At 43.2% G+C, this 17,814-nt stretch overlaps 1 protein-coding gene across 1 annotated transcript in view; it reads right to left on the bottom strand.

The window, feature by feature from the left end:
• Positions 1-17,814, bottom strand: part of ITGA9 (integrin subunit alpha 9) — a 363,172-nt gene that overhangs the window by 47,397 nt on the left and 297,961 nt on the right. Inside the window, exon 23 of the mRNA XM_060108991.1 lies at positions 16,810-16,917. Coding sequence (XP_059964974.1) covers positions 16,810-16,917 — 108 coding nt within the window. The remainder of the gene's footprint in view (positions 1-16,809; positions 16,918-17,814) is intronic.

Here is a 17,814-nt window from a genome sequence, read left to right as displayed (position 1 = left end):
AGAGAAAGCCAAGTCTCCCCCACCCCACCCTGGCCCCGCCCCATGAGGCCCATTTCAAAGCACGCGGATGGCCTTTTACTGGAGTTTAAGTGATACAGATGGGATGTAGTTTCAGAGAAGCAGTGACACCAAAGAATTTCCAGATGTGGTCAGATTCTCTTTAGCAAAAAAGAGAGACATAAGAATGTTATCTGAGCACTTGATGTGCATGCCAAAAATACTTTCCTTCCACAGATAATGAAACATTTTGGAAGCAGAATGGTTTGTTGATTTGAATAATATATGAGTCAGTAGCCCTGATGTGGGACATAACACAGTCCCTGGAATTGTACTGGCTTATTTAAGCTCCAGTTCTAGCTCTTGGACCCATCTTATAGTGAAGAGTGAAGCTCATACCCATCTTACGTTAAAGGATACAGCAACACACCTATGGAATCACTGAGTTATCTCTGCATTTATTAGATGCATCACTTTATGACTGCTCTTTTACCAAAAGGTAAATAACAGTCATTTTCTGGATGCTATGTTTCAGGTATAAGCATCTGTCTAACCTCTTACACTGGTTTTCTGAGGGGATACGCATCAGAGCAGTGAAAAGAGAAACCTAGATGTCACTCATTGAATCTAAAGCTTTATTAAGACTTCGTGAGAGGCCTGAAACAGAGAGGCTTTCGGTCATATGTTTAGGAGAAGTTAAGTGGAGTTAGCACCCTGACAGCTGGGGAGATAATGACTTCTCAGTATCTAACAACGCTGAGAAAGTTCCTTTTGGTCAGAAGAGGCTTGGTGGGTCTATCAGAAAGGAGTTTTCCTGTTTTCGTGCTTCTGATACACACACAATTAGTCCTCGGCAGGTTCAATGAGAACCATGTGTTTCTGGGCAATGGCTGATGTGTTCTGTTTATCCTCAGTGAGATTTCCTGTTATCAACTTTGCTAACAACCCATCATCCCTGCAGTGACAGGGCTATGTTGCTCTTAAGGAATGAAAAAAGGAAGAAGGAAAGTCAACTGCATAACCACCAACTTCTAAGGCTCATTTGTGTTGGGAGACCAGAGAGCACAGGCGGCTCAGCATCATCACGCGCATGCTGCCACAAAGCATTAATGCTTCTAGATGGCACAGCAGCCGTGCGCACGAGCCCGGCAACCCCTGATAGGTGGCACCCTCAGCCAATGGGGAGCTGGCCTTACTGCCTTGATTCATTCACTCTGTCCACAAGGGCTAAAGGGCAGTCTCTGAACCACACTGTGCACGTGCAGCCCAGGCTGGCGCTCATCCCCACCTTCCAGAGGGTGCGGGTCAGGTGTAAGCTTGCCCAGAAACACACACGCTTTCTCCCTCTAGCCAAACTAAAATTGACCCAAGAGCCCAGGAACATAACTCTTGCTCCAGAATTCCATCAGCCATCTCCCCTAAGTGTTTGGCTTCTGTTGAGAAAAAAAATTACAGCCAACCTAATTCTGATCCATTTTAGGACCTGATTATTCAGCTCACATTCAGACATGTGCAGAAAGAAGGAAAAATTTTAAAAATGGTTTGAGGCCATCACTGAAATCAGCAGGTGTGTGTGTGTGTGTGTGTGTGTGTGTGTGTGTGTGAGTGAGAGAGAGAGAGAACGTTTTCATAATATCTCTGATCAAAATTTGTGGAGTTTAAGTTTGCTCTTCAAAGCCTTCATTTCTAATAAGTGACTCAGCCCCTTATTTCAAAGTTTTACATTTTTACTTTTTCCCACATTGAAATTAAAGCAACCTCTGTTGTGGGTGAAGGGAAATTGTCAAAACATCTCTACTCAGGGATTGAAATTCAGTGCACATTTTCCAAGTTCCTGGAACGTAAGAGGTGCTCATTAGATGTGCGGCAGGGTGTGTAGGTGTCTAAGGACACACACCCTATCCTAACGCCCAGAGAAATATTTGTGATGGTGATACTAACAGAGTGGGAGTAGCCAATGCTTTCATTTATTTGAGCACATACTGCATATAGTGCATATGTGCACAGAGTCCGGGCACCAAACACTAGGGATGCACAGAAAACAAGGCAGTCGTGACCTTTACTTCCATGGTGTTTTTAGTCTTCTGGAAGGAGACAGGCAATTAAAAACAGTAATTTCAGATAGTGGTGAGTGCTATGAAGAAAACAGCACACAGGGTAATGGGACAGAAAGTTGATAGGGGGTTTGCAGCTTTAGCTAAGGTGGTCAGGGTAGACCTTCCTGGAAAGGTGAACTTTGGGCTCAGATCTGCATTATGAGAAGGAACCAGCCATGCAAATACTTGGGGGAAGAGTGTTCTCAGCAGAGGCAGGTGCAAAGGCCCTGAGGCAGGACAATCTGGGAAGGCATCTGGGAGGGCTTGAGGGAAGAAAGGATGTGTGAATTGGGTCTGGAGGAATGAGTGGGCTTTCCACAGCCAGAGGGAAGGGAGAAGCATTAGTAAGGTCAGGAGGCCCAGGGAAGTGCATGGTGGGTGGGTCAGCAGCCTTCGTGGTCCAGAGTGGCTGGAAGACAGGGTCAGGGGTGAGGTTAGGGGCAGAGGAGGTTGCAGAACATGGCCTGGAAAGGTGGGAGGATCATGCAGAGTTTTGGACCTCATGGTTTTGGCCACTAAGATCTCCTTGTTGATCTTTTTACAGAGAACCTCAGGGTGTCTCTGAGAGCTACACTGGGGAATTATTAGGAGTAGAAGCACGTTTTCAAATGGTAAATCAGGTCCTCCCTGCCAGAGTAATAACCGTTTGTGATGAGGAGAGTTTGGATAAAAAGGCATAGTACTTGGGGCTCAGTTTTGTTTTAATAAATTTGTTTTGTTTTGTTTTTTGGCTGTGCTGGGTCTTCGTTGCTATGCACGGGCTTTCTCTAGTTGCGGTGAGTGGGGGCTACTCTTTGTTGTGGTGTGCAGGCTTCTCATTGCCGTGGCTTCTCTTGCTGCGGAGCATGGGCTCTAGGCATGTGGGCTTCAGTAGTTGTGGCTCGTGGGCTCTAGAGCGCAGGCTCAGTAGTTGTGGTGCACAGGCTTAGTTGCTGGGATCTTCCCGGGCCAGGGCTCGAACCTGTGTCCCGGTGGATTCTTAACCACTGCGCCACCAGGGAGGGGCTCAGTTTTGAATTTTTATTTATTTAGATACTAAGAGAACAAAGAGAATGGCTTAGGATGGGAAAAAGAGAACTAAAGGAACTGTGATACTTTTTGGGAAGAGAAGTGGGAAGAATGACTAAGTAACAGCTCAACTTCTCCACAGAGGGAGCTAGGCAACTGTTTTCCATTTTAACTCAGAAAAGGTCGGGAAATTAGAGCATGATGAACTGAAGATAGTCATAAAAAATGGGATTCAAGGGATATCAGAATGGCTTAACCCGGAGAACTTGTTGGAAGCACGGTTCGGTTGTACTGAGGAGATGTCTCGACTGTATTCTGTCCAAAGGTAGAGGGTTGGATCCCATAGCACCCCACCCCCGCCCCATCCACCCCAGGGCTGGAAATCCATCTGCCCCTACTGGAGAAGGGTTTCTTCCCCTCCCCGCTTATCTCCTCGTTACATAAGCTGTATTATTAACAGTTAACTTTACATGACACCATTTAAGTTACAGGATATCAGGGAAAAGAATGAATATCACCCAAACACTTGGCATCCTGAGGAGGGTTTCTAAGCCTTGAATTCTTGTTTGCAGGAACCTCCCAACCAGGATGAGCAGTGATCTGGTTTAGGGTGAGCCCTCGAATTTCTACAGAAAAAACTGAGAATGAAGGAGAGGAAGAAATTTCTACAGAAAAAACTGAGAGTGAAGGGGCTTGTGTCTCAAAAGACAAACTTACAGTTACCAAAGGGGAAAGCGGGATAGGGGGAAGAATAAATTAGGAGGCTGGGATTAACATACATACACTACTATGTATAAAACAGATAACTAACAAGGACCTACTGTATAGCACAGGGAAGTCTACACAATATTCTGTGATAATCTATAAGGGAAAAGAATCTGAAAAAGAACATATATATATATATATATATATATATATATATATATATATATATATATATAACTGAATCCTTGTACCAAACACCAGAAACCTACATGATATTATAAATCAACCACACTTCAATTAAAAAAAAAAAAAAGCGGGCCTCCCTGGTGGCGCAGTGGTTGAGAGTCCGCCTGCCGATGCAGGGGATACGGGTTCGTGCCCCGGTCTGGGAGGATCCCATATGCCGCGGAGCGGCTGGGCCCGTGAGCCATGGCCGCTGGGCCTGCGCGTCCGGAGCCTGTGCTCCGCAACGGGAGAGGCCACAACAGTGAGAGGCCCACATAACGCAAAAAGGGAAAAAAAAAAAAAAAAAAAAAAAGCATGTGTTCACCAAGAGGGCAAGTAGTAGACACTGAAAAAAAAAGTGAGTTTTCTTTGGGTTATTTGCTAGGTTGCTTTAAAGTGCCAGGCTTGGCTTATGTACAGGTTATGTCTTGGCCTCCAGCAAGTCTGCTGCAGGGAGATTTCTTGTTGCAACTACCCTCCAAACATAACTAAGTCATAAAACCCAGGACTTTCCTCATGCAAAATGTGCCTTAACAGCCAGCCAGCTTCAAAAATCAGTGTTACTGTCAACTGCTGTGGCCAGTGAGATAAGTGATTCACTCTGGGAAGAGAGCTCCCCCAGAGTGAGTGCTGACAAGTACACACACAGAGACTCCTGGTTTCCAATTCGGACTCGGACACCACCACACAGGGGCAGCATGCGGGGTTGGAATTGCAAAGGAGAGAAACCAAGTAGCGCCACAGTCAAGGAAAGAGAATTATCAGAAAACACAGACTTGGCAAGGCCTTATGAACAAAGAAGATCACCTTACAAACTCCTGCGACAACTTGGGTCCTCCCCCACCCCAACCCTGAATGAAGGTCTCAGCAAGACCTGCTCTGACATCTCTATTTAAAATCAAAAACTTCCCCACTCTCACCCCCTTGCCTCCTTTATTTTTCTCCAAAGCATTTCCTATCATGTAATGTACTATACATTTTACTTATTTATTACTTGCCTCTACCAGAATGTAAGCTACGCGAGGGCTGGAAATTATTACTTTTTGTCTGTTTTGTTCCCCATAGTAACCTAGTGCTTGCCATAGGGTGCATGCAAAGCATTTGCTGAATAAATGAAGGTGTGGATTAAACCCCCCACCCCCCACCAGCCTTTCATGGCAAGGATGTCATCACCATTTTATAGATGAGGAAAGGGAAGCTCGGAGAGAATTAAGTAACATGCTTTAGACCACGGCTTCTTAGATATTAATGTGCAAAGGAATCACTGGGGATCTTGTTAAAACACTTTCTAATTCACCAAGTCTGGGTGGCACCTGAGATTCTACCTTTCTACATTTCTCACTTCCAGGTCATGCTACGGCTGCTGGACAGCTACAAGTCCAGACAAAACGGTGTTATGAGGCCTTGCAGTGGCTGTACAGTTTAGTGGTCAAGAGCAGACATCAACCTAGCTATTTACTGACCCTGTGATCTTGGCCATCCCTTTGTCTTTACCTCTGTTTCCTCATCAAACTATCATGAAAATTAAAAGAATCTGTCCAGGTAAAGTATTTAGTACAGTTCCTCAACTATAGTTAAGTTCTTAATAAAAATTTATTATTATCATTATTATTGTTATTAATATTACTACCACTTCTTTTTAGCCTAAACCTAACAGCGCCTTCTTAGAATACTAATGGAGTATTATTATTTTCTACTTCATCAACATAGGAAAAGCCTACATTTAAGCTGAGAACGATGACCACTCACATCTACTAACAAAAAGTTAGAAACTTCTACTATATATACTATGTGAGAATTCTGAGGCATGATCTGAAAAGTGGAATTGTTGGTATTTGTATTTTAAATTCTGTTACTGTCAAATTGCCCTTCACACCAACAGTATTTGGGAGTGCCCGTTTGACCTCATCTTAACCAACAATGGATATTAAGAGTCTTGTAGATTTTTGCCAGTTTAATGGGGGGAAAGACCTCATTTTCATTTGAGTTTGCATTGCTCTGATTACTGGTGAGGCTAATGGTTATTTGCCATTAAATTTTTTTATATGTTTGTCATTAAAATTTCTTCTTCTGTGAATTTCCCATTCCTATCCCTTCACCCATTTTGATAATTTTTGGCATTTTCCTTATTGATTTGTAGAAGTTATTTATATATTATTTGTCTGTGAACTATGTTGCCAGTATATTCTCCCAAATATCTTTTAGTTTTGTTTATGATGCATTTTGATCACACAAGATTTTGGTAATTGTATAGATTTAAATTTGTCAGCCTTCTCTTATGGGTTCTAGAATTTATGACTTGCTTATGAAGAAGAGCTTTCCCATCTAAAGATTATGAAAATATTCAGCACTTTCTACTAATACTTCTTCTTCTTTACATATAACTTTTTCATCCATCTATTATTTTTCTAAGTGAGGTACAGGTTTTCCGTAATTTCTTCCCAAATGGAGAGACAATTTTCTTCATTTATTGTGAAGGAGTTTATATACCTCTATTGTTTGGGGTGGTTATTTCATCAGATATTTCTTCTGCTCCCTCCTCTCTATCCTCTCCTCTGGAACTCTAAATATGTGTATTTTGTTATGCTTTATGGTGTCCCCAGGTCTCTGAGGTTTTACTTGTTTTTCTTTACAGTTGACCCTTCTTACCCACAGGTTCTGCATCTGTGGATCCAATCAACCACAGGTCGAAAATATTTGGGGAAAAAAATTCCAGAAAGTTCCAAAAAGCAAAGCTTGAATTTGTTGCCTTCCAGCAACTATCTATGTAGCATTTACATTGTATTTACAACCATTTATTACATAGCATTTACTTTGTATTAGTTATTATAAATAACCTAGAGATTATTTAAAGAATATGGTAGGAAGTGTGTAGGTTATATGCAAATACTATGCCATTTTATATAAGGGACTTGAGCATCCATGGAGTTTGGTATCCATAGGGCAGTCCTGGAATCCATGCTCCACAGATACTGAGGGATGGCTGTATTCTCTTTTCTTTCAGTTCTTTTTTGGTTTTGCTTGTTTGTTTACTGACTTGCCAGGACTATTCTGTGAAGCCTGTTTCTCATGAAGTGTGTAGCCTCTGATGTCTCTGCTCATTAATTTTTTCTACACTTGTTTTTATTTTTAAACCTGGTTTCCTAGAGGTTGTCCTGGATCAGTATAGCTTAATGATCAGTCAATGTTTGGTCAGAGGTTGCACAGAAATACCTTGATCCAGTAAGGCTTCCACCCTTAGCCGATGGACCTGTGTGTGGCTTGGGGAATGCATTCAAAGGTCAGGCAGTTTATAAGTGTGCCTAAGCTTTTACTTGCGGCATTCACAAAGCCTCATATTGAGTCAATTGATTCCCTTGGATTTTCTAGGGAGACAATAACATTGTTTGCAATAGGGATACTTTGGTTTCTTTCTTGACAATAAAGGTTATTCATTTCTTTTTATTCCTATGACATCCAACACTGCTAAACTGGAGAGACAAAAGCAGGAACTCATGCCTCCACTCCACAGGTGGGACAGCTCCTAATGTTCCAGCACCAGGTTGGAGTTTTCTATAGGTTCTGATAGGGGATCTTTGTCAAGCTGAGGAAGTTCCCTTCCATGCCTTCCTTACTAGAAGTTAAAAAAAAAAAATAAGTGGATGTTAAATTTAATTTTTGACTTTTTAGAAGCCCTCAAGACAATCATCTGGTTATATCATCTTTCATCCCTTAACTATTAATAGAGTGAATAATGTTAATCAATTTCTTTATGGAGAATCAACCTAGCATTCCTGGATTACATCCTTCTTTACTCAGGATAGATTCTTCTAAAAGGAATCGATTTGCAAACATTTATTTAGAATTTTTGTATCTGTTTTCAAAGTGAGTTGGCCTGCAGTTTCCTTTTTTGTGTTACTGCCCATTCTGCATTTCTAGTTTTGGAATCATGGTTATGTTAGTATCCTAGAATGAGCTGTTCATCTTTTTCTACTCTCTTGAACAGCTTATATAACACAGAAATTATCTGTTCCTTGAAAGCTTGGTAGAGCTTACCTAAATAGCTATCTGGGTCTCGTGCTTTTTTAAGGTGCAAGTCTTTGACTACACTTCATTTTTCTTTAATTAAATAAGTTTCAGGTGTACAGCATTATAATTTGATGTCTGTATACTACTCATATTTTTTCCTGAGGTAATTAGTCTAGTTGGATTTTTTACCTCATAACACTTCTTTTAGGCTTTTATATTTGTGGGCATTATATTGTGAAAATAATATCTTATAATTTAAAAATCTTCTCCATGTGAGTGTAGTTCTTTGATCATTTCCAGGGTTGTTTTTTGGCATTACCACTCTTTTTCATTTCCTGATCAAATTTGCTGTAGGTTCATCTATTTTACTGGACCAAAAAAAGCCCCCGTTTTTAGTTTTTTTGATGTAGAATACTTTTGATTTTTTTCCATTTCACGACTTTTGCTTTATCTTCAATGATATCTTCACTTCACTTTCTTACAGTTGAATTTATTTTATTGTCCATTTACTAGCTCTTGTTGTCAATTTAGGTCCCTTATTTTCAGTCTTTCCTGTTTTCTGTATATGAGTAGTGACATTTTCTTCTGTGTGGGTTTTGTCTACAACCATTAGTTTTGATATGAACAAGCTTTCACTCTCTTTCATTTCTAATTTGTTTATCCCTTCCTCTTTGATTTCTTTTTTATCTAAAAAGTAAATTAAGATGGTGTTTAAAAATTCCCAAGTAGTTCTGTTTTTGGTTGGTTGTTTGGCTAAACTTTTGTTGTCAACTTCCAAGTTTATTGCATTGTGGTCTGAGAATGTGGCTTGTATTACTTTGACTTTTGAAATTCTATTGGGATTTGCTTTTGTGGTGCAATACGTGGGTAATTTGTGAATGTTCACATATGTTTGAAAACAATGTGCATTCCCTTATTTACGTACTAGGAACTCTACTAATTGTTCCATATACATTAACTTCTTCTATCCTCACCATGTGAAGTAGATAGCCCATTTCACAGAGGAGGAAAATAAGCTTGGAGAATTTAGGTGACTTCCTCAAGGTTACCAAAAGCTGGTAAGCAGGCAAGTACTAATGAAACCCAGACATTCTGACTCATTTTGGTCTTTCTCTCTCTAAGAGATCACAATTGTTAGCTGCATTATTCAAATACTCATGATTTTTGAGGAAAGTGTATTAAATTTTCCTGCAGTAACTGTGAATGTATAAATTTCTCCTTGTTTTTCTGTCAGGTATTACTTTATATGTTTTTTATAGCTATGTGATTGGTTATATAAAAATTCATTTATATGACAAATTATCATTGGATTGTATCTTTAATCATTCTGAAATACATTTTTTGGCCCTGTTTAACAATTTTTTTGTTTCAATTCTATTTTGTTTGTTATTAATATTCTTATGCCTGTTTTCTTTTTGTTAGAATTTGCCTTATCTTTTTTTGAATGCCTTACATTATGGGTCATTTTTAAAGGTGTGTCTCTTACAAGTAATTTATGCCTGGGTCAAAAAAAAACCCCACCTGAAAGTCTGCCTTTCACTAAGGCATTTAATTCATTCTCAGTTATTCTGATTATTGATATATTTGGATTTATTCTTGACATCTCATATATATAAATACATGTAAAAATTTTTTTTCTCCTTCACCTGCTTCTTCATGAGTTCTTTCTTTTTAAGTGCTTCTTATTCTTAGTGGTTTGGATGTCCTACATTAATTTTATTCTTCTAAGTTGCCATTAAAATTTTTGCATGTTTAAACTTTATTTTTATCAAAGCCTTGAGTTAATTGGTACACAAACTTTTCCCCCAAACAAGACAAGAATCTTGGCTTGCTTTTACTTCCATCTTGCCAGCCTCCTAACTCTTATATTGAGAGCATTTGGATCTTCATTCCAGATTGTTAAAAGTTTAACTGGCCTTTTTTGGGTCCTTTTGTACTACATTCTTGAGAAATCCCTCAAGTTTCCAGTCCACTACTTTATTCTTTTATATCCATTCTACTACACAGCTCATATACTAAGGTTTTTATTTGAATGATCAAAATTTTAAATTTACAAAACTCTTGTTTATTCTATTTCATGGGAATACTGTCTTTTTGCATCTCTCTGAAGACATCAGTCTTGTTCATTCTAAAATCTTCTTCTGTTTGCCTCACTAATATACACTCTGGTGTTAGTTATTCTTTTGATAGCAGTTGGTGCCTCGCTGTCCTGGGGTAGATGCTCCTCATTAAGTGGATGATTCTTGATGGTCTGCTCATCTTCTGTCTGTTCTGTTGACTGAGTCTGCCTCTGGTGACTGGGGAGTGGGCAGTGTGCCCAGGAGGGGTGTGCACAGTAGTACAGGGGAAAGTACCTGTGCTTTGAAGTCAGACAGATCTGACTACAAACCCAGCTCTATTACTTACTAGCTGTGTGATGTTGGGCAAGTCTTTGAGTCCTGGTCCCTTAACTTGGGATAATGGCCTTACCTTATGGAGCTGCTGTGTGGATTAAATTTAACAGCATATATAAAAAAGCCACTAAAGCCTCAGGACAGCACTAAGTGGTATTCATTTTTTGTCAGTTATTCAGGAGAAATTTTTTCACTCTTTAGCCTTTGATCAAATGTGATCGATTTGATGGTCCTAACACCACTTTCATTAAGCAGATCTGTCTTCCTCAGATCATCCTTGGGGAAAACAATTCAGTCCTCCATTTCTAAGTTTAAGCTACTGTGTAGTCACTGATATATCAGGTACATCTTTTCTTCATAGGGATATGGAGATCCTCATCACAAATTAATTAAGGTTCCAGTATCAACTGACTCATTTTGGCAGAAATTAGATCATGGGCAGCCCTGTCTGGTGCACATGCACTGGCGGGGGGGAGGGGGGAGGTTATAATTTACTAAGATATAAGTCTTGCCACCAACTTGGATATTCTAATGAATACTGGTAATGATATTATATTGATATCAATATCCTAATGGTACCCTATGGCAAAGTTATTGATGTGTCTCCTTGGAATATTATCCCTCATTCCCACCCAATTTTACTTCCTGGAAATCATGTCAATTCTTTAGAATCACTGCCCAATAGTAGGGACAGAACATACCAGAGAGGTAAGCCTTTTCAGATAGTTTTGCAGAAGGAAGAAAGAAGGGTATGGTATTTATTTCATGTTTCTTCTAGATTACTTTTAGAGTTTTTTGAAAGACCCAGGACTTTCACCTGGAATAAAGTTCCAGCCCTTTGCTCTCTGTAAGTCATTTATGACTTCTTTTCTTCCTGCATATTATTAGAAGCCAAACCCCTAAGCCTCCTTCTCCAGTGTTAGAAAGTTGCTCACAGACAGGTTTTCAGTGTCAACACCTGAAGCTTGAGTCCTGAGACGACCTCCCATCCCTTCCCCTGAACCTTCATCCCCTGTGAGTAAACTTAAGTTTGGAGCAGGATCCCACCCAAGTTCAAAAGGTCTTGCCTTCATGAGCCATAAAGCTTGTGACATATGTGCTACCTTGGCCCTCTCTTAGGCCTGTGCTCAGGGGCTCTGCTAAAAGGCCCATCTCTGCAGCAGGCCCACAACAAAGTGAGGTCGTTACATTTTCCAGGCAGGTTCCTATCAAGCTATGTGAGAGAAGCTGTATCCTCAATCCAAACAGGAACCTTCTCTCAGGAGCAAGTGCCTATGGCTTGTCTCACACGGGTAGTCAGGCCTACAGAAGCCACTCTCCCCTGTAGCAGCCTGATCATTTGCCGGCAATGTCCACGACGTGTGCTTAGCCTTGGGGAGCAGGGCGCCTGGCCTTCCCCAATCCTAAGTCAAGAGAAATGAAGGTGCGGGTCCATGAGCAAACAGATGATGCACCTCAGAAGGAATGATGCACCCCAGAACCTCACCAACTGTCACGGGAAATGACAGTGGTTTAGCACTCCCTGTCACACTGCCAAGAAATCCATCTGCTGTACGCCCTGCAGAAGGCGTAGAGAACAGTCACCTTTGCCTGTATGTATAAGAGGTGGGCAGAGAGAACGGAGAACCAGGTAGGGTCTCCACTGTACTCCTACACACGCTGACCACTCCCTCTGTCTGGAATGTTCTCATCATGTGTTCTCCTGGTGAACATCTACACATCCCCTAAGCCCTGACTCCAAAAGCCTGCTTTGTGAAGCATTTGCTGTCCCCTCCCCAGGGTGGGGTCCATACCTCTGTACATCCCTGGGTCTGGGCGTGCCTCCATGACTGCATTTGGTATATGGCACTGCAATTACATTTCACAGATCTGCCTCCTGCTAGACTGAATTTCTGCCAGTGTTGCGTGATTTATTCCTCTTAGTAGAGCCTGGAACATCATTGGTGCTTTCTCTGCCAGTGTCTAAAGAATAAATCAAGGATGATCTAGCACTTGTGATGATTTTTATTTAATTCGTTTTATTTAATTCATTCACTTCAACTATCAACATGCACTGTACCTCTAGGGGAAATGTCTACTCTGCTATAACTTTTAGTTATTCATCTTTATTTTAGTTATTTATTTTTCGGCCACACCGCGTGGCATGTGGGATCTTAGCTCCCCAACCAGGGATCGAACTCGGGCACCCTGCAGTGGAAGTGCGGAGTCTTAACCACTGACCCGCCAGGGAAGTCCCTGTGATGATTCTTATTTTAGATGGGCCGGAGAAGTCTGTCATTCTTCCCCTCTCTCACTCTCTCTGTTATTTTCACGGTCCTCCCCACTAGGCCTCCTGATGGTCTCTAGGGTCGTGGTGGCCTGCCCATGCTTTGGCTGTGCTGTGGGGAGTTGAGCGTCCCCACAGGACTCGGCACAATCCCAGTGGGTGGCAGGCAATGGAAACTGCAGGTCGTTCCTCAGGCCACCACCAAGGCTGTTTCTAAATAAAACACAAGCAGGGTGGTGGGGCTAGGAACACTTGCTCTGAGGGAAGGAGATCAGGAACCTCAGCTGGGTGGACACAGAAAGGAGTCCCACTGCACTAGGCTTCCTATACTAATCTCTCCCACGTGAGCAAAGGCACTCTCCACTCACAGGCAGCTTGACCTCAAAAAACACTTTGGAAGAACAAAAGACTCTCTGGTGAAACGTAGAGGCAGGCGTGTCGTGTCCAGGGACCCTGGCTGCAGCCCCAGACACTTCTGAATGAATTCTGAACCAACAGTTAGAAAACTGTGTTGCAGAGTCGGGGCCTTAGGTGGAGTGATAGCTCAGACCCGTGGGGTCAGCCAGCACGCCCACCCTCAGCAATCTAAACAGATGATGGATACCACAGGCACTGCTGAAGGGAGAGAAACAATCTGAGGGTCCCGTGGTGTGTGGGGAGGGATGGCAGATACGTCCTCTCTCAATGCCTGCTCTCTGCTCCTGGGCTTCAGCTGGCTGAGGAGGTAGCTGGCTCCTGGCTGCCCAGGGGCCTGTCCAAGACTAGGGGTTGGTGGTGGCTGAGGGTGCGGTATGGGGGGATGCCACCAGGCCTTAGGGGCCCCTCCTAGTGTAATACAAGGAAGGAGTACTGGTTTCTCCTAATAAGTGAGTCTGACTTGCACCAAGCCACCCAAATGCCCAGAACAAGAGCCCCACTCTATTCAAAGTCCCGAAAGGCCAGAGTGGAGGACGTCGCGAGCTGTATGACCTGCCCCAGTAGGCATTCTCGGGCGCTGCTGAGCAAGGGAGGGGCCGAGGCTGGGAACCTGGCTGAGCTGCAGGATGCCCTTGCTCTCAGCCCTTTGGGCTTTAGGGTAGAGGGTGTGCTGCCCACCAGCCTCTGAAACAGTACCTGGGACTCTTGCCTCATCACTGCATCCATTATGCACTGGCCTTTACGTTTCTAGTCTCATCATCACTCTGGTCTCCAGTGATGACTGTCCATGAGAACACAGTGCTTCACTACTTGCTTAGTGAGAATTTGCCAGTGAGCTTGATTTTCCATACCACACAAATGCCAAGGGCCTCAACACAGGCTGGTGTATCCAAGCAAAGGCTTGGCCGTCCTTGAGAATTCTGTTACATACTTTTGAAAATTCTCAGTACCGTATTGAAAATCCAAAGGGTCTGCTTCTGAGAACTCAGAGAACGGAATGCAGGCAGCTCACAGCACTTGGGTTTTCAAGAGTCCACTCAGCTGGATGATCAGTCAGGCAGTTCTGCAAATCGTCAGAAAAACCACTTCTCATGCCTTCCCGCCAAGCCAGCTATTTATAAACATGTCCCAAAGTCCTTTCGAGTGGCTCCTGCTCGGTCTGATGATCAGTAAAGAGAAAAGGGGGTGGACTTGGTGCTGAGATACTTTCAGAATCTGAGTGACTTACATTTCCGATTTTGCTCAATAAATAATTTTGTCCATGGGGGAGCATTTTTTTCTACAACACTATAGATGTTTATGTGAACGGCTCATAGAACATGCTCTGTGAGGATAGCATCCCTAGCTGTGGGGACAAGGTGGAGTGGCTGGTGAGATGAACATTATGTAAGGAGGCAAATGGGAGCACGTGGGTGGGAGGAACCTCACACTAAGCTCAAACCGTGGTAGCTGTAGGTGCAGAATGCCGGGGGCTTTTCTACCGCTGTTTCAGCAGAGCACCCAGGCACGGGCACTTTGTGGAGCAGGAATGGAACACCGTGAGCGGTGGGGATGGCCAAGCAGGCAAGCCAGGAGGGGCACGTGTTCCGCGTTCAACATTTCCCGTGGTCCAGGGTTTCAGCCCACGTGAACCAAGAAGACAGCAATGCAGGAAACCATCATCACCATCACATGAAGCTTTCTGAGCCTCCCGTGGGCTCAGATGTGTCACATGCCATGGGTCTTGCTGCCCTTATTTTCAAGCTATCCATGGAGAGACTGTCCCTTTGTCTGGCTAGCTGTCCCTCACGTGTCCGTGCAAAAGGAACAATTCAGTGGTACCCTCAATGTGGACCACACTCCCTCTCCTTATGTAGTGACTCTCTCAACCATCACGCACCCTCCCTCCCAGGAGGGGTCACCCTCACGCCCAGTCACTCCAGACTCTCAGGCACACTGAGGCGATTTTTATCAGCATGAAACTTTTCCTGAATTCATGTAGAAAGAGTAAACGACTCTTTCTTTTGTTTTATACTGTGAGTTTTTTCTTTCAATCCAATATCAAATATTGATTGAGCATATAATATATGCCAAGCATTGCATATAGTAGGCCCTGGAAATACAGCAGTGAGCAGACAGAAATCCCCGTCCTTATATTGTACGGGGCCAGGAGGAGGCAGATAATCTGGTCAAATAGGGAAATACATGGTATGTCAGCTGGTGATGAGGGTGATGGTGAAATACAAGCAGGAAAAGGGGGTGAGGGGTGCTGGGACAAAGGCTGGTCAGGGAGGGCCTCTCTGAGGAGGTGATATCTGAGTAAGCACTGGGAGAATGTGAGGGCAGAGGTCACATGGCTCTCTGGGGGAGGGAGTGCTGGGTAGAGGGAAGATCCAGTGCAAAATTCAGGAGGTGGGAGAGTATCTGCCATGCTCTAGGGCCAGCAAGTAGGCAGGATGACTGCGGTAGAGAGAGTGGCGAAGAGGAGGAGGAGAAGGAGAGGTCAGAGAGGGGCAAGAGACAGGCTGTGAGGCTGGCTGAGGTGCTGGAAGAATCTGCGGGGTAAGTGAGCCACTGGAGGGTTTTGAGCAGAGGATGACATGACCTGACTTAGATTCTGGAAGGCTGGCTCTGCCGCTGGGGCAAGAACAGATGGCAGGGGTGCCAAGGCAGGAATAGGGACCCGAGTGAGGGGGCCACTGCAATAACCCAGATGACAGATAACAGTGCCTTGGGCCAGGGTGCTGGCAGTAGAAGGGTCAAAAGTGGTAACATTCTGATTTGTTGAGAGGGCAGAGACATCAGATTTTCTGACAGATCAGATGTGAACTGTGGGGAAAAGGTGTCAAGGGTGACTCAAGCAATTGGAAGGACATAGTAGCTGTTTGCTGAGATGCAGAAGGTCATGGGGGGAAGCAGGTTTGGAGGGGTACCGTTGAGAGTTCAGCTGTGCAGAAGACTGAGATTCCTGTTAGGCATCCAGGAAGAGATGGCCTGAAGGTAGTTAACTGTCAGAGTCTGGGATTCATGGGAGAGATCTGGGCTAGAGAGAGAAACATCTGGTGTCATAAGCACAGACTGAATATAAAGCCATGAGTCTGGGGGAGATCTCTAAGATTAAGGATGGTAAAAAAGAGACCCTGGGCCCTGTAGAAGTTGGGGAGATGAGGAGAAAACCAGTGACAAAGGAGAAGCCAAGGGAATGTGATATCCTAGAAGCCAAGGAGGTGGGCGGAACAATCATATCCTAGTTGAGAGAAAATCATCTACAGCCGACTTAGGATCAAGTTGAATGGCATATTCTGCACATGAACTTGAGTTTCAACCTACACTTCTGTCTTATGAATGAATCCTTCACCCTCTAGGCATCAGTGGCCCTATGAGAATCTTTATGAGTGCTGGGGATCTTCCCTTAGAAAAACACATTCAGATACGCACAAGACTACAGACAGTTGCTGGCGGTTCCCAGAGCTAGTAAAGTCCATCCCAGAAGTCAGGTTCACAACTGACGCTTGCCCATCCCCAAAGAGGTCTTCTCATGGCATGACCCAAGCTGTCTCAATGTAGAAATTCAGGTGTTGCAGGTCTCCTGGCTTCTCCAGGTATGTTTCCAAAGGTAGAATGAGTTAACCTTTCTGGGCTCTTGGGTGGAATACAAAATGTGAATGGGCTGGCTTGAGCCTGAAAGCAAGTGTGAAAACAAATGAGAACTCACCACCATCTCCTGCACATGAAACATCTCAGCTCCTCCAGGTGACAGGCGACTGGGGAAAGAGATGCTGACAGATGACCCAGGAAGGGTGCTTGGCCCAGTGTTATAGACCTGTGGGTGTGAGACACACACAGCAAGTTTTAATAGAAATAGAGATCTTCATTTCATGTCCTGCAATATATACTCTAAAATCCTTTGAAATGATACACAGAGATACTACGGTTTAGGATACAGAAGGTCATGACTTGAAGTGAAGTGAAATATCAAATGATGAGAGATTTCAATGAAATATAAATTTTTTGAATATGCATTTAACATCACCAAACCTTCAAATTACCTTCTTTCCCGTTAGCATTTTCTTGTATTCTTCCAGCTAAAAATTATATTTCTTTTTACACACCTGGAAATTTACTCATAGACTATTACACTTGGTGGGGATTCAGAAATAATCTAGACCAGTATTTCTCAAACTTTAACACATATCAGAACCACCAGATGGGCTTATCAAAACATAGATTGGGGCAAGGTCATGTCCAGAGTTTCTGAGGTTGTAGGTCTGGTTGGGAGGGGGTGGGTAGAGGCTAAAGGATTTGCATCTCTAATGAGTTCCCAGGAGATGCTGATGTTGCTGGCCCAGGAAACATACTTTGAGAACCACTTATCTGGTGCAACGCCTTTCCTTTTACAGTTTGAGGTAACTGAGACCCTCAAAGAAAAAGTGGGTTGTCCCCAAACCAAATGACCTAACTTACAGAAAGGGCTGTTTTTACTATACTATCTAGCTGGTTTGATTTCTCCATAACTTACAGCTTATCACTTGCTAATACTGTTTGATGACACCTGTGCACCTCTTTTCTGTCCCAGCATTTGGTCCTGTAAACTTTACCCCTCTCATTCCCACCACAGTCCTCCTTATTTTCTGTTTCCAGCAGCCCATTATCTCCTGAGAAATGAGAGAAAAGATGGCGGCCACAGAAAGACCGATACAGGAAAGGAGATGGAGCAAAG

The sequence above is a fragment of the Mesoplodon densirostris genome, chromosome 10 (genome assembly GCF_025265405.1).
Source record: "Mesoplodon densirostris isolate mMesDen1 chromosome 10, mMesDen1 primary haplotype, whole genome shotgun sequence".
Lineage (NCBI taxonomy): Eukaryota > Metazoa > Chordata > Mammalia > Artiodactyla > Ziphiidae > Mesoplodon > Mesoplodon densirostris.
The sequence above is the reverse complement of the archived record's forward strand: the minus strand, read 5'-3'. Positions and strand labels throughout refer to the sequence as shown.